Below are 21,608 nucleotides of genomic sequence, written 5' to 3'. Positions count from 1 at the left end.
CCCTTTAGGGTTTCATAAGAGGGGGAAATATGACTTCCTGTGGACTGATTCTCCTGGCCAATATCATTCACCCAATATTTGCCAAATTTTACTCTCTGTACCCCTGTGAGAAGGCCTGGTGTACTACTAGTAGGCTGCTGTTAGGTCTCCATCCTGCAGTATGCTAGTGCTAATCAGCTTTGTTCTTAACACCAAACTAACAGCTTCAAATTGTGGAGATTTATTCTTGTCCAGTTTGAACAACCGTGCGGATGAGGTTAACGTTGATGTTCACCACTTACTTGTAGTGGTGCGGATCGGTCCGGCCGGACCGGTTCCGGACTTGTAAAACGTTTAGGTTCAAGTCCAAAAAAACCTAAACGTCTGGAAACAAGTCCGGACTTGAAAAAAAAAAATCTCTCACTTATACACTCCTTTTTGTTTCAAACCATCTTAAACCTTCCTTAGATCGTGAAATTTGCACTAGAAAAATATGAAAACATTGCTGTTTGTGTTTATAACTGAACCTTTGTGTTAATTACTGACTGTATATAATTCCGTATATATAGTTTTCAAATTACATGTAAAATATCTGCCAATTTGCAATGTTACATGTAACACGAAAAAAATATTCCAAACTTATTGTTCAGGTCCGGACTTTCAAGTCCGGACCTGAACCTAAACCTCTGGACTCGAGTCCGAACCTAAACCTAAACTCGGGTTTCGATCCGCAGCACTACTTACTTGTGAATAGAAAATGTCAATAGTTGACAAGTCACTCTACTTTACACAACATGTCTTTCTCACCTTACTACATGTATGACCTGCTGAAAGTTGGATAATTTTTGTGGTTTCAGTTCTAGGTTATTTTGAACAATTAGTAAGAAGATATACTACAGAACTTTTTTCTTACCTTGTGAATTTTTCATTCTTTTCAAACTTTCTATGCTTTTCGTCTATTAAACTGAACGGTCAACCCTATTTTAACATTGGGTTTCTTTCCTGTGCCACTCATTGTTTGAAAGCTCACGTTGTTAATTTACATTGTAACTTAAATCTGTCATTTTGAGATGACGAAAATATACTTTCTTCAATTTCATGTCTTGAACTTGAAGTTCAGATTTTGAAAAGGACAGGGTGAAATGTTTTGTCTGTCCAAACAAGTAAATTTCCCTGCCAGGATGGAGGGACAGGTCCTGTGGACTTAAAAGAAAATTCCTAATGTCACATTTTGTGCCTATACTGCAGATTGAGATGAAAATGTGCCGCTGTCCCTCCCTATTCTTATAAAATGGTGTATCCCTACTCAAACAACGGCCGCCTTGTAAAGCAGAGTGCAAAGAGAGAGGTTTGTTTTCTTTCTCAGCCCCCTTTGTTGTCTTACACGTGTACTTAATCCCGTAAATTGACCCAACTGCCAGTGTATAAAAAGGACTGTTTAGACTGGTAGTGGATAGGTTTATTTGATCCCGGTGTTGTTCATTGTGGCGTGATGACTGGAAACGTACTGAATAGACCCGCGAGCAGACAGAACCCGCTTTCTCGTATCCGCACCAGAAGCTGGATTCCTTGCATACCTTGAAATGACCGTTGTAAACACTATCGTTACGAGCTGCCTTGTCAAACGTGAAAGTGGGGTGCCAACGTGGTCCATGGAAAGATGAATGGAAAAGGAGATCAACAGAGGAGCAAGAGTGCCTCTTCGGGAGGGGGAGAGCAGGCAGATATCAACGGTTGATCACGCCCATCTTCATTTGGGTTCAATTCATGAAAATGGGCGTGATCACCAGTAGTCGACTCAAAACTCTTTTCAACATGCTTTTGGGAAGAGAGCCAGCATGGATGTCATAGCTATAATGACTTCTTTTAAATGTCACTAGAAGAAGAATAAAAGGAAAATGGCCAAAGCCAGGCCCTTAGAGATTAGCTTGTGAATTACTCTCCAAGCAGGGGTTTGGCTCTGGCTTGTTTTCAACATCTTTTTAGGCATTTTTATTGGGCTAAATCTATTTTGCCAGGTTTTCTTCTTGTCAGCCAGCCAGCCAGTTTGACAAAAAGAAAACCTACCAAACTATAAAGGCTGTGAGAAAAATGCTTAAAAAGCCATCAAAAACTAGCTGGACCCAACCTCTGCTTGAGAGTACTCTTGTTAGATGCATATGTACAAGTGACCCACTCTGGCCCAGAAAACTTGTTTATATTCCAAGAAACAATGGAGGGTAATGTGAGTAATACTCCTCAGTCCTCTAGATCTATCACAGACGGAAGTGAGACCACTATGTACACATCACTTTGCACGGTTCATTATCTCTTTTGCCAATATTTATAGACACCCAATAGGACCAAGACAGAAATAAACAAGTCAGGCTTGAACAGTGTATTCAGGAAAGGACATCGCTAACACTAGCTGAACAATCATATTTTACGATTTTTTGATTTCAATGAAGGACGGAGTTTTGGAAAATACGGAATTTGCTAAGTTCCTACGGAGCGCCTGTCAGAACGTGCGAGCACCGATCTCGGAGACCTTTCAACTGAACCCGTTCTGAAAAGGTTTAATACGGAAAACCTACAGGAAACGCCTCACGCTAAAGACAGAGACCGAGCACGGCATATTCAGACAAATCACCCCGAATGGCCGTAATGTTTGTGTCGCAATATATAAAGTGGTTACTTTCCGTCTATCAAAGCGGCTTGTGCGCACATGTGTCATGGCAGACCTTCCGTGCATCGAGAACCGGGCGTTTCCTGTAGGTTTTACGCAGGTTTACTGGCAGCTCCAGCCAAACAGACCATGAGTATTGCATCTGAAGATAATGAAATGCGGAAAGGTTGATAGTTTGAGTGTTTTTTTCTACTTCTTTTCAGAACAGGTTTAGTTGAAAGGTCTCCGAGATCGGTGCTCGTACATTCTGACAGGCTCTCCGTACGAACTTAGCAAATTCCGTATTTTCCAAAACTCCGTCCTTCATAGAAATCAAAAGATCGTACAATATGATTGTTCAGCTATTTTCTGACCGAGTATAGTCAACTGTTTGTGTCTTATATCAATGTGGAGACCGTAAAATACAGCCGTTCTGGGTGCCCCATATGGCGGCCGTCATAGCGTGTTTCCTGGCTTGTTGGGGCCCCAAATGGGGTATACCGGTATACCTATACAGGTATACGGGTACGGGTACCTATACAGGGTTTTCTCCTTACCCGTCCTATCTGTGTTGATATTTCTGAGCAACAAACTTGCCATCTTTCTGGAATCCATTCCTGTTCTCTCTCTCTCTCTATCCAATTTAACGTCTCTTATTCTCCATCACATGGGGGTTGGACGTGCTTGCACATGGATGGGGGAACCTGCGGGAGTGCTGGGACCGAGGGTGATGCGGAGTACAACATGTTGTATTTTATTTATGTCATACCTTGGTCATACCCACCCGAGAAAACACACATTTCAATGCTGAATGCGCCAGAAGTTGAGGGAGTTTTGTGTCCTCGAACAAGAAACTGTAGCAACATTGATTCCAATCTCAGAATCCGGTATTCGAATTTCCGACGGCCGCGCAACCGGCGCGCTCGAAATGCGTTCGGAATATTCTATGGAAGCCTGTGTGATAACACTCCCGAACCCTATGTATGTTATCACACGGTCCGGAACACCCGTATCAGGCCCAGGCATGACATAATACCATATACACACAGGTATGATGGCGTACTAGTACCCTGTATCTTATCATACCTGTGTGTATATCAAGATAATACCGTATACACATAGGTATGATGGTGTACCCAGTATCTTATCAGTACAGACTATCCCTTTCAGCACAGAAGAAAGGATGTTGATAAACAGCTTTCCCCGTCCCTGCGCAGTCTGAGCCGCTTGTTTGGTCTGGATCAGACATACAGGTATTGACAGTTATTGAACAGAACAAGGAGGTTTTATCTATATAAAACCTCCTTGAACAGAACAACCTAGCTACTGGAGAGAACTCTTTAGAACACCCTAGTGCTGCGTACATGTACCTATACCCGTGTTCAGGTTCAGGTCCGGATTTAGATCCAGAGGTTCAGGTCCGAACTATATATGCGAATTTATATACAGTGAGTAGTAAACACAAAAGTTAAATTAAAAAACACACAAAAACGGCAATGTTTTCATATTTTTCCAGTGCAAATTTCATGATCTAAGGAAGGTTTAAGATGGTTTAAAACAAAAAGGAGAGTATAAGCGAGAGGTAGTTTTTTTCAAGTCCGGACTTGTTTCCAGACGTTTTTTTTTACTTAACGTTAGGTCCAGTCTAGATCAGGTCCGGAGTTTAGGTATGCAGCACTAGTCATACCTGACTTCACACTGCACTAAACAGTAGTACAATCAAGGAAGTTATAGAGGCTTGGTACAATCAAAACTGCACAAGAAGACCACCCATGGGACCAATAAAATCTGGTATATGTGGACAGGTGATCACTATAGACATTATCTAAGGGACCACCAAACATGGTCACATTGACCAGTTGGTCATAACGTTAAGAAGTGGTCACCTGTACAGGTTCGACTATATCAATGGCCAGGTGGTCCTTATGTAGAAGTGATCACAAGTATAGGTTTGAGTGTATTTGGTTGTAGCCAGTAATTAAAGTTTCGCCTGTACAAATGGCCTGCAGTCCTTATGAAGAGCTAGTCACTAGTACAAGTTTTACAGTATCAATGGCCAGGTGCTCCTTATGTAGAGGTGGTCCCTTGTACAGGTTTGACTTTAAATCAATGGCCATGTTGTCCTTGTATACAGGTGGTCACTTGTACAAGTTTAACTGTATATCAATATGGCCAGGTGGTCCTTATGTGGAGGTGGTCACTAGTACATATCACTGTCCAGGTGGTCCTCATGTAAAGGTGTTCACTTGTACAAGTCTGGCTGTATATCAATGGCCAGGTGGTCCTCATGTATATAGGTGGCCACCAGTACAGGTTTGAGTGTATTTGGTGATAGTCAATAATAACAGTTTCTCCTGTACTGACATGAAGGCAGGTAGGTATGTAGAGCAGATCCGAAGCTGTTTTATCAACAGCAATTGGGAAACGTTACCTTTCCCAGCTGATCAAACACTGCTACTGTGGAAGGGCCCCTGTCAGACTGGAATTTTCTTAACCAGGTCTTTTAAACTCAAAGGCTCTTGATTATAAGAAGAGTTGAAAAATAATCACATTAAAATGTCAGAAATGAAATCAATCACTGTGGAAGTACTGTAAATGCATTTAAGTTCGTGGGGATTTAATTTTGCGGTAGGGAGAAAATGGCTTGTTTGCGGTAGTTTTAAATTTGTAGTAGCGCTACAGTCATGGGTGGGCAAAAAGTTTTGAGGTGGTTTTAAATTTGCACTGAAGAGTTCACCGCAAAAACCGTGAACATAAAACCACTGCAAACATTTCTGCTTTTACAGTATTGTAATTTGTATAGAATATTTTCCTTGACGCTAGCCTAGGACGTTCTCTATGCAGCCAGGTCACTATTCTCCGTTGGTTGGCTAGGCCCGGGTGTTTTAAAGGGCCCAGTGCAGCTAACCATAGGTCTGTTTCTGGTAGCAGTTCTTTTTATCCGGCCTTCGGAGTAAGCAAAGTAATTGAAACAACCCCGTAACCATTCCCTGCAGTGCGCTAATGAACTGGGTGGGCCGACAACACTCTCGTATAAATGTAGAGATAGCTGCATCCTCATGATGGTATGGTTTCCAGGCTAGTGAATTTCTAGAACGATCTTAAGATTCCTTGACTGTCAAACACCTGCCAACACCACCTTTTTTCTTTAAGTTTAAAGTGAGACATTTTTCTTCCCAAAGTCTAGTCATCCTGGTGAAAAGCCTGTGCTGAAAGGTGGTACTTTAAGTCAGTAATGATGCGTCTGGGTTGACAGACAGCACCTGTATTGTGTTGTTCTGTTTGGGTCAGGAATGTCGGAGGAATCTTGGCTCTGTAAGTACCTGCTATGGTGGCGACCCAACATACGCTGCTGGTTATACTCTTTACATTTTTGGATGATTTTTGATAAAACTCAAGACATAAGTGTCAGATTGTTCATTCTCACAGTTTCGTCAAAGCAGACTTGGCAGATCCCATTTAAAAGAGATTTAGAGTGATATATATTTTTTGTGTGTAAAGGTACTGTATAGCAGAAATGTTCACGGTGGTTTTATGTTCGCGGTTTTCTCGGTGACCGTTTCACCACAAACTTAAAACCACCGCAAACATTTTTGTCCAATACTGTAGCAGTATCAGTATGTGACTATAGTGCTGCCGCGAACTTAAAACTACCGCAAACACTCCAGTTTCGCCTTAGTGCGAAACAAAAACCACTCGAACTGAAATGCATTTACAGTATCGAGTATGCATCTTGGCTCTTGTGTCTTGAGTCTGTGTTATATACTAGACTTCTCTGGATACAGTAAGAGCTGCTGGTATGTTCTCATGTCAACAGCAGCTTTCATTCAGGCCAGCCTTCACATCACAGGGTGACCCCCTGCTGGCGTCCTGCCCCAAAGATTTCATCTTGAATCCCCTGATCCGTGTTGAGGTTCAAGTTTATCTCATCACTCTTGTAGGATGGCTGGAAATCAAATAAACACACTACTGTATGCCTCATTTCAACTGGTAAGAAAAACAGTCCAAGTTAGGCACAGTGTGCTTGTTTTTGGTTGGGTGAATTTGTGGCTGAACAGCAAAATTCAAGGCTTTAGAAACTTAGTCATGTACCACTGGGACTTCAGATCCCATGTAGATTGTTTTTCTAAGACACATTTTAAGACCAGAATGTTATTATGACATTTGGTATGTGGTGCAGTAATTTAACTAAACTAGACGAATGATTAGACTTTTAGCCCCCTAGCAACTCTCTCGGGTGCTGCAGCCCTTCTCATCTTCAAAAGTCTTAAAAAATTTAAAGTTCCCCAAAAAGCTGCTTGGTTACCTAAGCCTTCACCACTTCTTCCCTTGAAAATCATGACCATAGGCTATTAGCATGTCCAGAACGTGAGATACAAACGCTGGAAGTTCTGCTGCAGTACTCCCCCTCCCATGACATAACGTGAAAAAAAAGGTTAGTAATTTGACGACTTCGTCATTTCGAAGTTCAATCTTTATGACCTTACTGTACCTTTTTGACATCAGTACTTTACTCGTATTGAAATGCAATTAACACTTTTTGCATTACCCTGCTGAATCTTAATTGGCAAGCCAATACTCAAAAGTGTCGGATTAAGGTTGCGTCGGATTAAGGTTCAGTGCCGTTATGCAGTGTGCTGAGCCTTAACAGTTATGAAGACAAACCACACTCCCCTTTTAGGGACCTGCCAGAGCCTGAACCCCTGGCTGTGTCTTGGCAACAACCCAAGAAGAAAATTGCTCTTCTAGACAGACATAGACAATGCCTTTTCCTGCCTGGATACTTCAGTTGTGCAAAAAAGTAGATACAGATGTAGGGAGTACTGTAAATGCATTTAAGTTCGTTTTTATTTCGCGCTAAGAGGAAAATGGAGTGTTCGCGGTGGTTCTAAGTTCGCGGCAGCGCTATAGCCACATACTGCTACAGTATTGGACAGAAATGTTTGCGGTAGTTTTAAGTTCGCGGTGAAACGGTCACCGTGAAAACCGCAAACATAAAACCACCGCGAACATTTCTGCATTTACAGTATTATGTTGAGAGGTTTTTGGGGTTTTCAAGACAAGACTGCACATACATGTAGCTTAAAGTTGTATGTTGCAAATCCAGCCAGTATTCAATGTATTTAAGCATGTGTATATTATTATGTTCTTAATTTTGATTGATCATCAAAGAAGGTCTGAAAATATGGGCCTGCTAGACCAAAACTGGTTCGAATTCATTTTCGATTTTGGTTAGTCTATCAACATTGACCCCGTGTCAGGTCAGGTCAGCAGGGCCTGCCGACCTTGGCTTTGTGTGGGCGGCAATCACGCCTCAGATCTATTAGCCTTGATCTTCAACTCAATCTCCCCGATCTGTGACTACCTCAGATCTGCGACTACCTCATCGGGACTTTCCTGATCCGATAAACCATGACCAGGGCTCGAAATACTGGGTGCATGATTGTGCACCTTTGTGGACCAAAAATTGGAGCTGTGCACCTAGTTTTTGACTTTGGGTGCACTGATGCACCTAATATTTATTTATTGGTTCGGCATGTACATGCCAGGGTTGCCCAACTAGCCGGAGGCTATTACTAAGCTTAAGGGCGAACCCATGTGCGGTCATAGGACTGTAGGTTTTGAACCACTCACACCGGGAAGGACCCCTACTCTTTTCGATAAGTGCGGTGGGTTCTTTAACGTGCTCGAGGTGTGGCTCTCCTCAAACACGTGACCTCCATTTAACGTCCTATCCGAGGGACGTCCCTAACCGAAGCCAGGTACTAGTACTCATTTACACCTAGTATACAGAGTATTCTTGAAGTCTAAGTATTAGAAAAAGCAACATAACCGTTGTTGTACTTTATTTGATGTATTACTTGTTTAAAATCTTGAAGCTAACTATAGAATTACAGATTGAAGTTCTTATAAGCAAGACAGTTAAGTAGCGTTAGACTTTGTAATAATTATGTTTTGCCGACATTGTACTTTATTTTATGTTGTGGACCCAAAATTTTTCTCTGTGCACCTATTATAATATTTTTGGTCAGGTGCACCATATTCCCAAAAATGAATTTCGACCCTTGCATGACTATATGGGTTCACGCATGGTTCAGGTAAACGAAGGGAAACCATTTTACTTATCCAAACCCACTCACCAGACTGCTATAAATCTTCATTCAAAGTTCCTACCACACTGACTGTTATCACTGCCAACAGGGCAGGGCGCCATGCCAGATGTCAAGGTTTGGGAAGTAGATCTTACATGATTTGATATATTGCCAACAGTTTCTTGACAGATTGACCCGTGAGGCTTTCTGTAGGCTTGACGGACTACCACCTGGTGTGGTTGGAAGGCTGGGTAGGATGATATCGCTGGGTAGGGTGTTTAATAATCCATAAATGATCGGATTCCCGACAAAGCTTTCTTGTGCTCTCTTAGTTTTTATGTACATGTACTGTAAATGCAGAAATGTTCGCAGTGGTTTTATGTTCGCGGTTTTCTCAGCGACCGTTTCATCGCAAACTTAAAGCCACCACAAACCTTTTTGTCCAATACTGTAGCAGTATGCTTGACTATAGCGCTGCCGCGAACTTAAAACCACTGCGAACACTCCATTTTCGCCTTAGCACGAAATAGATTTAACCATGCAAACTTGAATGCATTTACAGTATTCAGATTTTGTGATAACTTGTAATGAAACGATTCCTGACATAAAGCTTTATTATGCTGCTTACTTTTTCAAGATATTCTAAATTTCTGATATCTCATTGAATTCGTTAAGATATTCTGATAAACTGTAACTTGTATATTAATAGGATTCCTGACATTTCATTTCATTTTTCATAATTTTTCAGTACCAGGAAGTACATACACCTGCTGGCATAAAGCCTCCTTATGCTGCTTTTTATAGAGATTCTGAAATTCATTTATGTATTCTGATAACTTGTTATAATAAGATTCTAGTTAGCTATAAAGTTTACTTAATATGTTGCTCAGTTTTGCTAATATTAGATTTAGATATTTTGAGTGTCTACATGCCTTTTCAAGGGAAGCATAGCTAGCTATTCTAATTCTTGATTTGTTGTGAAGCGCTACCAGGATCCCCCCATGCAGATCCTCTGATAATTTATATATTTCAATAAAAACTGATAAATCAAATTATGGTTGATGCCTCCTGGACTGGCTATCAGTTTTTTTCCTGGTTACCCACACAGGTAGGAAATCCATTCTTCACGCCGGCTTATAGGGGCACCACATGGGAGTCATTACTGTCCTTCAGACTAAACTGGCCTCTTCCTTTCCTGTTTGGCAACTCAGTACAGTCAAAACTGCCCATAAAATGTTGTGTATGTCACTTTAGAGAGGGTCTGCACGCTCTTTTCCATAAAGCGTAGGCAGCCTATCTTCATTTTCCGTAATTGGTAAGGAAAGCTGTCACATAATTCGTAGTGAGGCAACCAAATTTTGTGAAATTGCCTTCTTTGATTTTAGGGTATTTTGTTATGGGGGTTCTTCTGAATTGAGAGAGTCTTTAGACAGGATTCTTAATGCTTGTGTCAACGGAGAAAATTATCTAAGTGGTCCCATTGGCCAGGTGGCCCTTACATGTAGAGGTGGTCACTTGTAGTTGTACGGCTTTGACTGTATGTCAATGGACAGGTGGTCCTTATGTAGAGATGGTCAATTGTACTACCGGTAGTTGTAGTACAGGTTTGACTATACCTTTATAGCATCATCATTATTTCAGGTGTGTTGCCCGGGCTAAGTTCAACCCTCTCTTTATAGGCGTTTCTGTTACCCATAGCGGTCTTTAAAGTTTAAGTCCTCTGCCTGCGACCGGCCAATCTTTTATAAATGCATCAAACAACTTTTACAGTATCCACTCTCTCGTCCATCCGTGGCACGGTAGAGCACAGAATAAGGAAGGCACACCTGTTCTTCATCAACTTACAGGGTTTGGAATGGATCCGGAGTTATTCTTGGCAAGGACGGACCATTTGGAGGAGGTCTCTAATCTGGCGACCTCTATGGTAACAGTCACCTGCAGTGCACGGTGGCAGCAGGCCAAACTATCAAGTGTATCTCAAGCCTTTCCAGCCTACCCAATCTGTTAGATGTGAGGGGACTTCCTATCGCTGATGGTAAAGCCAGCTTACCATCAACTGAAGACTAAGCTTTTCTTCCAACACTGTAAGAGAAATTGGGACTTACTCCAAATTTTCGTTTGACTCCATTGTCGAAAATTTTGGGTTAGTCCCAAAAAGATTGCCCCAATTTCTCTTACAGTGTTGGACGAAAAGCTTTTAAGTCTTGTTAATAATGAATTCTACCAAGTTGAGTGAACACAGATAAACTTTCATGCTAAATCAACTGAAGACGGTTTTCTTCTATCTGTGTTTTCTTCAATCTGCGGTCTTTACCGTAAATCATAAAATATTTGCGGTGGTTTTATCTCAAGCCCTTCCAGCCTACCGAATCTGTTAGATGTGAGGGGACTTCCTATAGCTCAGATGGCAAACCCAGCATACCATCAACTTAGGTTTTCTTCTATCTGCCGTTTTTACCGTAAATCATGAAATATTTGCGGTGGTTTTATCTCAAGCCCTTCCAGCCTACTGAATCTGTTAGATGTGAGGGGACTTCCTATCGCTGATGGCAAACCCAGCTTACCATCAACTGAAGACGGTTTTCTTCTATCTGCCATATGTACCGTAAATCATGAAATATTTGCGGTTGTTTTGTGCCGAGTGACACATGTTTTGTCTTGAATTGCGTTACTTAGTAATGGTTGTTTCAAAAGTGAACTTAAAGTAGCCCAAAGCGATTTCAGCGCATCGGAAGTCGGATTTTCAAAATACAATTTTCTAGTCCTTTCTTTACATAGTAAGTTAAAATTATAATCCATTGCATATGGACCTTCATGCGAGCAAAGATGCAAATTGTTTTGTGGTGAGAACTCACTGAAAATCTGGGTACTGATAATTATATATAAAGGACTCCTCGTGTGCCTTGTTTCTGCGCTCTTTTTAAACACCATAAGTATAGAAATGTGCTAATATGAGCATGTTAATGTTGATATCATACAGATTACATTGATTTATGCAGAATATATTTTCAGTTTTAACGTTCTGAAATTGCTTTGGACTCCTTTAAAACAACACAGGACTACATGTAAGTCCCAGCAACCTTCAAGTTAAATCAATTTACAGTTTAATGTGTACGTCAGTGTGGCATATCAATAACAGTCCCTGATAACCTTTTCACATGTGGCATGTTGAGCCCAGGAAGTTCTAACTTTGATAAAGCCAGGCCTCAAACTTAGAAGACTCACAGTTATGGTAGAACCAGGATTTTTAACTGCTGTAGATTTTTTCCCATCATGTCAATTTCGTTTGAATAAAACAAACCGACATACAGGGGTCCACTTTTAAATCGGGGACATGCTAACTTTGAAAGCCAGCCCTCAAACGTAGAAGACTCACAGTTATACATAGTAGGGATGGTGGAACCAGGATTTTTTCCTGATGTAGATTTTTTTCCCATCATGTCAATTTCGTTTAATCAAGCAAATCTACATACAGGGGTCCTGGGGCATGCTCCCCTGCAAAGTCTGGAACTTAAATAACCATTTGAAACACTTTCTTCCCATAGTTTCATGATACATACTCATCCGGTATTGTATGCTGATTTTTGACTGTCAGAATGCTGAAATGGCAAGAATTTTTGATGGTCATGACATGAGCAACATGGAATGTCCCCAAGAGTTACAATAGATACTATATGTGCTATAGTCATCATAATTCATAATTATAGTGTTATGCATTGGGTTAAGAACTCTCCTGGAAAAAGTTTGAAGATAAATAGATATTACCCATTGGAAGAAGACCACTCTAGGACCAATAAAATCTGGTCTTTATGGACAGGTGGTCAAGGGAAAACTGCCTGAAAATGGTCACATTGGCCAGGAGGTTCTTCTGTAGAGGTCGGTTTGACTGTATTCTATGTAATATCTGTATCTAATAGTATGTAGCCCTTATGCCCTTTGGCGTAACACACCATGCCAGCTCATCACGCGTACGTTTCTGCCATATGCACTTGTCAGACATTATGAGGTGAGTGGTATTTCACAGCTTGTCTTGTGTTTGAATGTGAAACCCATAAATTCATGTACCAGTAAACTCAGCACTGACACCAATAACATTTGTGTTGCAGAAATTATGGCCCCAACATCTGTTTCAACAGAGGGCATCAGCAGTGCTGTCCAGGTTGGCAGAGATCTGCTGGCAGTGGACAGTGTCTGCAGGGTAGGGCACATCATTTCCTCAACAGTTAAAACACAGTAATAAATACCATATGACAACAAAATACAATTACTACAATGGGGTCGTGTGGCGCAACGGCAGAGCGTTCGGCTCAGAACCAAGCTTAAGTGGTCCCGGGTTCGAATCCTGTCATGTCACCGATCTTGTGCCCTGTTGGGAAAGACGCTTTACATGACTTTCCTCAAGTCAAATGAGTCAATCCACCCAGGTGTGGTGAAGTTCCTGACTTCGGTAGGGGCAGGTCGTGTTGAGGTCACCTGGTGGCGCCGAATGGCAGCCGCCCAGACCCTTGGGCAGGTCCACAAAATGTGAAACCTATAAACTCTGCATCAATTCAGCGTTAGGAAGGCTGCCACAGCGGATAATTTCTGAACAATAAAAATCATTATTATTATAGCTTGAAAGTTCATCTGTGTTGGTAGAAATCATTCTGAAACAAGTTTTAACTGAAATATCCAACAAAAGAATTGGACTTACCCAAATTGTAAAAAAAAAGTGAGAAAAACTGTGCGAAGGGCCTTTCCCAAGCTTAAGTGCACAACAGGACAAATCAGGGGACCATGGATTCGAACCCAGGACCTCTGGGTTATGGGCCTAACAGCCTACCACTGCACCACTGTGACACCAAACGTGTGTGAATTGAATGATACCATCTCTCTATGTAAACAGAAAATGTTGTACTTTGATGTCATATGGTCTTAAAGCATTTCTTGTTTCTCAAAAGTATGTTTTTGATCATGATGATGATGAATAAATTGAGAAATCAAAATGTTAGATTTCGGTGTTTAACCAGGTAAGATAAAGTGTAACGAGATTGAAGATGATAAAATGTCAACAACAGAGTGTTAGATCAAACCGTCTTCTTGTGCAACCAGCCATGCACAGTTTGACAAACTGGTCTGCACCAAGAATGTTTATGTAACTTTTACATCACAGTTGGAAGGACTCCAGAGTTCAAGGGCGCTCTGCACGCAGGATTCTGCGTCCAAATATTCGAACTTCTTGACACAGCATGGGTCATGTACAGGGACTTTCCAGCTCATCCGTGAACCCTCCCTCCACTCGACCTTGTTGAAAAGTGGCCATAACAGCCAAACAAGCCATTGAGAATAAATACTGTAAATGCAGAAATGTTTGCAGTGGTTTTATGTTCGCAGTTGTTGCGGTAAGCTCTTTGCCACGAACTTAAAGCCACAGTGAAGTTTTTCGCCCTCCTACCAAGTTAAAACTACCGCAAACACTCAATTTTCTCCCTATCGCGAAATTAAAACCACGCAAAATTAGATGCATTTACAGTTAGTAGACTTTGACTTGACTTGACTAAATGTGGTTGGCTGAGCTTCTGCCACCACAGGGTCACCCCAGCCTGGCAATGGATATTTGCACTATGGATATTTGGTTTCATGTATAATCTGGGCTGTCTCCAGCTTTAAATTTCTTTCTGTCCCACGTTTCACTGTATGGAAGCCCATGTTGTTAATTTTCCTTGTTGAATCTGTCATTTCAAGCATACAAAAGTACATTTTCATCAATTTCATATCCTGAACTTTTTTCTGGATGGACAGGGTGAAATTTTTTCCGCCCCAACAAGCAAATTTTACAAACATATCAAACTTGGGCTAACATTTAAGTTCTTTTGCATGTCAGTTAAGAAATAAGAACTGATTGGCTGACATGATAACGAAGTTGTTTCCAGCTGGAACCAATTAGACTTATCCAATTATTTGCACTAAAATATTTGCACTTTGTGTGCATGTGTCTGTTTGCGTGTTTCTGACCTACATCGGAAGGGGGTGAAGTCTGCCTTCTTATCTTTATTCATATGCCAATAAACCTTGGTTATAGATGATGGACATTTTCTGTCTTAAAGTTGATAAAGCAAGGCAATTTGAGATGGTAGACTTCACCCCCTTAATCTATTATAATACTAAGGACTAGTAAGGAGGTTATAATAATTAATAAACTCCCCAGTTTCACAGATGAAAATTATTGAGGATGTATGAAAACACTGTATTGCATATATATTAAAACTGAACTTGCAGAAACACACAGACAGGCACACAAACACACAGACAGACAGACAAGCAAAACCAATACTTTAACCACCTTGGGGAAAAGTAACAAAAGGAAATTCTGGAACAGAAGTATAGTCATTACATTATTGCTGATGATCCAATCAGTGATTAATTTTCTTATCTAAGTCATTGGCAAAAGACAGTGGATGCTCTTATTTAAAACTTATGGCTGTTTTCAAAACTTATCCAGTTGCTTGAGTAACTTTTTTACTGAGTATCTTATTACCTGGATGTCTAACTTTCTTTTACGCTTTTTCTTATCAGCTCCGACCATGCCTTGTGTAATCAGGATATAACCAATGATTTCCATGGCTGGCCCCTATCCAGGTTTAGCATCAGAGACAAGCTGACATTCACTGTGTGAGTTTTCAGAAACCGTGCCCAGCTTAACCATCAATGCTTTGTTCTTAATACAGTGCTAAACTTTCTTCCAACACTAAAGTATTCACAGATCAAATTCTCAACGACCACTGTCGCCTTCTTCAGGATCAATAATGACCAATCACTGCCGAACGTAAATCATTAATCATTATTGATCCTGAAGAAGGCGACAGTGGTCGTTGAAAATTTGATCCGTGAATACCTTAGTGTTGGAAGAAAGTTTAGCACTGTATTACGATTATACCGTTCGGTGTGATATAACCAGCTGCTGCCGCGCTGCGTGCCTGCAAAGCTGGTGTGTTACACTTAATGGCGGTTATAACGGCTATATAGATACAGATACATGTACAGATTACTACCAACACAGATAAGCTGCCATGATAATGCTTTGTTCTGTTTTTCAGCGCACTGCCCTTTTGGCTGTGGAAATGGAGTGTGCATTGCCCCGTACACTTGCCGCTGTCCCACGGGACCACATCAAGGCTACCATATCAGCTGCCAGGACGATGTAGATAATACCCTCAGGCCAGGTAAATATAGTCCAGCAAATCTTGTACTGTAGATCTTCGAACGTATGCGGTGGTTTTATTTTCATGATTTTTACGATGAAATTCACCACACTGAAAATATGCATTTCCAATGTAGTAACAGTGTACTACTGAATTGTTTCAAAGGTAAATTTTAAATTCAGCAAAAACCTCTTTTTACCTCCTACCACAATATAAAATTACTACATAATGATGAAAGTAAATTGATTTACTGTACCAAGGGCCATGTCAGTTAAGCTGTGCCTCTGGTATGACACAAATGCAGAAGTTGTCAACATTGTAGCTGAAAGTGAAACTAGTAAATATATACCAGTATCAAAATTTTTTGAATTTTAGTTTCCTCAACAAGAGAGTAGATTCAATTATCTTGGGTGATTGTACAATAGTTTGTTCTTGGCAAATAGTCAATGATCCAACTAAATCTAAACTTCACTAATGTTGACAGCCAGGGTTTTCTTGTCTTGTGTTTTAAACAACTCGGTTGAGTTATAGCACCGTGAAAGGAAGTATGCTCTTAGCAATGTGTCGTTGAAAGCTGTTAAAGTCCTACAAAGTGTTTCCAGCCATCAGAAACATGTTAAGTATGAAAAGCGGCATGTGTTGGTAATGAGGATGTCTCTTGGCAGGTGGCATGGTTAATTTGGGTCTGGAGGTTCTCTAATGAATGTGAGCAGACAACAGACACAGCAGATGTCATATCTCATCATAGTCAATCTCTACAGGACAAAAAAACCTTTCGTCTTGTGCCAGTTGTGGGTTTTGGTTGTGGTAGCAGAACACAGGATTTCTATAGTTAAGGACCGCAAAATGACCGACATGGATACGGATGATATCATAGTAGGGTACCCTAGGGAAGCAATTGACAAACGAATATGTTGAAGTCGAGGGTATAGAATATACAAAATAACTGAAAACACAAAAAACGTTGTGTTTTTAAAATATTTTGACGACCATTTTTAAATGGGGTCATACGGAACTGCAGCTGACTCACCCCGGCAGTCAACTGTACTAGGTGCATTTATACATGTGCACTGACCGGGCAAACTCCACAATTTCATTCATATGATCTTAAAGCAGACTTATTATACAGTTAAGTTTGTAAAGTTTGTTAACTTTCACGTTTAAGTTTTTACATACAGTTCGAGATTTAGGGCACAATATTTTAGGAGGGTTGGGATCACAGAGAAATGCTGTGTGCTGCAACCTTGTTGAGAAGGGGGAGGTTCTGCATGCGGTTGCACCATTGAATCCGCAGCAGACCTTTAAACCATCTGTCGGATGTTAGAAGTCCTTGCCAACCGCAGAGGTTTTGGCAGTTGCAGAACCAACAATGTCATAGTGCCAGCACAGGGCTGTGACCCCGGTAATCGGTGTCCATGGTGAATCCAGGATAATAATCCGTTCAAAGGACACGTACCAGTATTTCAAAGCTGAAAACTTCAGTCAGACAAAGGTACATTGTACATTTGTCTTCTATGGAACTGATGGCCGAAGATGCTCACCTTTAGTCTGCTACACTAGCTGTATCCTACCAAATTTATATTGGTTATGGGATTTAGGCAGCAGGGAGAAGGTTAAAGTACTACACCGGGTCCCCAAAATAAAAGTTATAACCTGATGATATAGTTGCTCGTAAAAAATTGTATGGCTTCATATTTGGTTGTATTAGTATGTACAATGTACTACCTAATGATATCTCCCTAGTAGCTTAGGTGTCATTACAAAAAAGACAATTTTTGGTCAGAATTAGAAAGAATAGTAAGATCTCTTCTGTTTTCCCTGGCACACTAATAGGGGTCGACTCCAGCTTGGACATGTTGTAAGGGATTGCATTCGTCATTTTGGATGGTGACGTAAGGCCGGCGGCTCCGTGTATGAGGGAGCTTAGGCGTCAAACCTCTGCACGTAAAAGAACCCAACACACTTATTGAGAAGAGTAGGGGTGACCCGGTGTGCTTGGCCAAAAACGCGAGCCGTAGCGAAGCCGCATTGCTACTTGAAAAAGCATCATGCTTCACCTCAAATGAGGATCCCTTGAAACGAAACGAAAAACTAATGATAAACCCCTGATAGAACACCATAGAACTCCATCCTTTCGACTCCACAAGTGGTGTTGTGGTGACGGGTCATTCGGGTTCAGCGGAACTTTTATTTCCAGGTGCTTTGTGGTGTCTTAGAATCCCCAAGGACGACTGTAGTGGGTTTTGGAATGCATGCTTGACTTGGGACTTGGCACTGTCTACAAAAACCATAGCTGGCCCCTAGCCAGGTTCAGCATCAGAGACAACCTGACATTTACTATGTGATTTGTAGAAACCAGCTTTACCATCAAGTTCAGCAAACCAGACACAACTTACAGTAAGGCTATGCCAAGTCAATTTTTTTACCTTTGGCAGAAGGTTATGTTTTGGGTAGCATTAGTGTGTGTCTGTCTGTGAACATGATATGGATTTGTTGTCTTCATGTTTGGTAACGTTGGGTAACATAAATTCGGGATTTTTCCGATAATGGTTGACTGAAATCAATCTAGCAGAACAATAAACCATCCTTTTTTTCTATAATTCTGTCAGTATCATGTACTATCTTTGCACTAATCATATATATGGTAGATTTTGTCTCTAGTCGTGCTGACACCATAATATTTCAACTTGAAACTACCGTCCGCCGCACGCACAATTACGGTGCTGTCGGACAGGGGGGCACATTAATTCGGGAGAGAAGATTCGTCTTGAATATCTTACCGCTAATCACATTTTATACAGCAGCTATTCGTTCCATCCTTGGCTTGAGGAGAGTGCTATGGATATAGACGTGTCCAAGTAAAAAAAATACACGAAAAAACGGCCGTACCGCACACATCAGGCCAGTTCGGGTACAACCCGTGTGTTGAGTCGGTAGAACTTCACTCAAAGTCGGCCCATCGTCATCATCGGGCAACGTGTAACGTTACATTATTCATGGAAGGTAGCTGGATGCCGTAGCAATGGTATTACTACTATGTCCATGTGTTCCTTGTTGTGTTAGGAGCAAACTTTGAGGAAAATATCTTCCTCAGTCCACTATCACACGCAGCATTTAGACAAAAAAGTGTTCCTCACAAACCTTTGTCGTCTGCTTGACAACAGGATTCTGGTTAACAATATGGCGGCGGGAAAATACACGTGCCGTAGGTTGTAGCAACAGAGAGGAGTTTTGATGATTGATCACACTTAGAATCCAGTTGCAGGTTAGCAAAAGAGATTGTAATAAGTTGTCTTGTAAATAATTGTGTTGAGCAGGAATCGGATGTGACATTTTTCTTATAAACCAGCCGAGAACCATGTTGTTTAAGTCTCCCACGAAATCCTCAGACTGTTCCAATAAGGGACGGAGAGTTTTTGACCTCGTCGCCTTATAATCCATGCTTATCGAAGCTTTTCAGACAGTGTTCTGAATACGTAAGTCTGGCAGGTTTGCATTTCTAGCGGTATTACTTATGTTGCAGCTAGCACATATCCCTAAATACCCCGTTTTCGAAAAATCCCGAATTTAAGTACCCCGCGAATTTAGGTTACCCAACGTTATATGAGGTCTTCATGACACCTTGCAATGATTAGATTTTAGACCCCCCTTGCTGTTTGTTATGGTACTGCAGCTGAACTTCCGGTTCTGTTATCTCAAGTTTCGTTATCTCAAGTCTCTGTGGTTTTGATTTTTTTTTGTAGCAAATTAGCTTTAGATTTGATGTTTGGAAAAATGGTGCATGTATGGGTCCCCTATAGCAGCTTGTTTGATTCTAGCTATAGGATTTTTGCAGGAAAAAAAAAGTGATTAATTAAGCAGGCAGTGGAAATAAAATGAAATATAAGAGTTCAACGACCCCATACCTTTGCCAAATATCATTTAGCTGGTTAACTATGGAAATGCTAAACTAATTCACATCATATTTGACTGAAAATTCTCACATTTATGCAAATTCTGTATGTCACAAATATGAAATCCCCATAATTACCTTGGTGGTAATATGGCCTTTTCTCATGGTAAAAATTTTATGATAATCATACTTAGACTTAGACTTAGAGGTTCCCACATCGTGCACGAGGCATTATAGATTAGTCCCGCACGTTCTGTCTAGAGCCAGTCTCAACGCAGTCTTCCATTTCCTGTTCACTGTCTGGAGGTCTTTTAGTATCATGTCAAAAGAAGTTGATACAAAGCAAGGTACGTTCTTGCATTACAAGGGTCCCAGGTTCGAATCCCCTGATGCCATCGATCTTGTGCCTGGGAAAAAGGCACTTAACACGACTTTCCCCACTCCAGCCAAGCGTGTAAAAAACGGCTATATTATGTGTGTGGGTCACGACATCAGCAAAAGCTGCCTGTGTCCACGTGTATTGCACTGTAGCAATTCCAACTAGAGTTCCACGACCTCATACCTTCGCCAAATGATTTTAACCTTTATGACTGATGTATTAGGAGTGTTTCTCATCAATTATAAATCATACCAGTTGATTGTCTTAAAATGTAACATGTCCAAAGTATGAGCTTAACAAATTATGAGCTCGACAAAGAAGGTTATGCTAATATTTTTCATTGATTATGCAAATGAGGCCCTTATTAGCATAATTTGATTCAACGATGTTTACATTCACATAACGTCCCGATGCCAAAAAAAAGTATTGAATGTATGAACTTGCCGTCATTTGCCAGTGTGGAATTAGAGAAGTTACTCATTAAGTATGCAAATTAGCCCACATTAGCATATTTTCTATCTATAAACATTTCTCTCTTCCTCAGTTACAATTTGAATAGTCATATCATGGAACAAAGCGGAGTTTTAAAGTTGCCTCATTAATTATGCAAATTAGAATCTGATTTGCATAATTATTGTCCAATTATACTAAGCATCACACAAGCTATCTACATACCAAAAATAATGACCATCCATCAAGCCCATCTTGTTATAGTATTTCCTCATTAATTATGCAAATGAGGTCTTCATTTGCATTGTTCATATCAATTAATATTTCTCTCTTCCTCAGTTACATATGTCACATGTTTCAGAGTCCTATCATGGAATTTGGCGGATGTATAAACTTTCCTCATTAATTATGCAAATTAGATACTGATTTGCATAAGAGGTGTCTAATCATGTACATCATCACTCAAGCTATCTCCCTACCAAAAATCATTACCGTCCATCAAGCCCTTCTTGAGTTATTCCCTTTCAAAGTCAGACGCAAAACCTGCTCCTGCAGTTCCAAAAAAGCCGCTAGGGGGCCCAAACCCACATCACTTACTCTCTGTCCAAAGATCTATCTACCTGACTCAAAAATAAGTTCCATAGCATGTCCAGAACACGAGATATCAAAACAGGAAGTTCCGCTGCAGTACCGTAAGAAGCCGCTAGGGGGCCCAAAATCTCATCGTTTTTAGGTCTCATCAAAACCTACCAACATACCAAATACCAAGACAATCCATCAAGGCGTTCTTGAGTTATTCTGTGCCACTACAAACAGACAAACAAACGCTACCCTCTGCATAACCTTCTCGGCGAAGGTAATAAAATCTAAATCATGGTGTCTATCGGTGACTTAATACCACATGTGACTGCTAGCTGCACATGTAACAGTTGTATCAGATACAGCTCAAACCCATCAGATTTAAACTTTGCATGTTTTTACCTTTCCAAAG

At 40.8% G+C, this 21,608-nt stretch overlaps 1 protein-coding gene across 1 annotated transcript in view; it reads left to right on the top strand.

The window, feature by feature from the left end:
- Positions 1-21,608, top strand: part of LOC136434145 (fibrillin-1-like) — a 53,983-nt gene that overhangs the window by 2,254 nt on the left and 30,121 nt on the right. The window contains exons 2-3 of the mRNA XM_066426912.1: positions 12,822-12,913; positions 15,792-15,917. Of these exons, the coding sequence (XP_066283009.1) occupies positions 12,822-12,913; positions 15,792-15,917 (218 nt within the window). The remainder of the gene's footprint in view (positions 1-12,821; positions 12,914-15,791; positions 15,918-21,608) is intronic.

This window comes from Branchiostoma lanceolatum, chromosome 4 (assembly GCF_035083965.1).
Source record: "Branchiostoma lanceolatum isolate klBraLanc5 chromosome 4, klBraLanc5.hap2, whole genome shotgun sequence".
Taxonomy (NCBI): domain Eukaryota; kingdom Metazoa; phylum Chordata; class Leptocardii; order Amphioxiformes; family Branchiostomatidae; genus Branchiostoma; species Branchiostoma lanceolatum.
The sequence above is the reverse complement of the archived record's forward strand: the minus strand, read 5'-3'. Positions and strand labels throughout refer to the sequence as shown.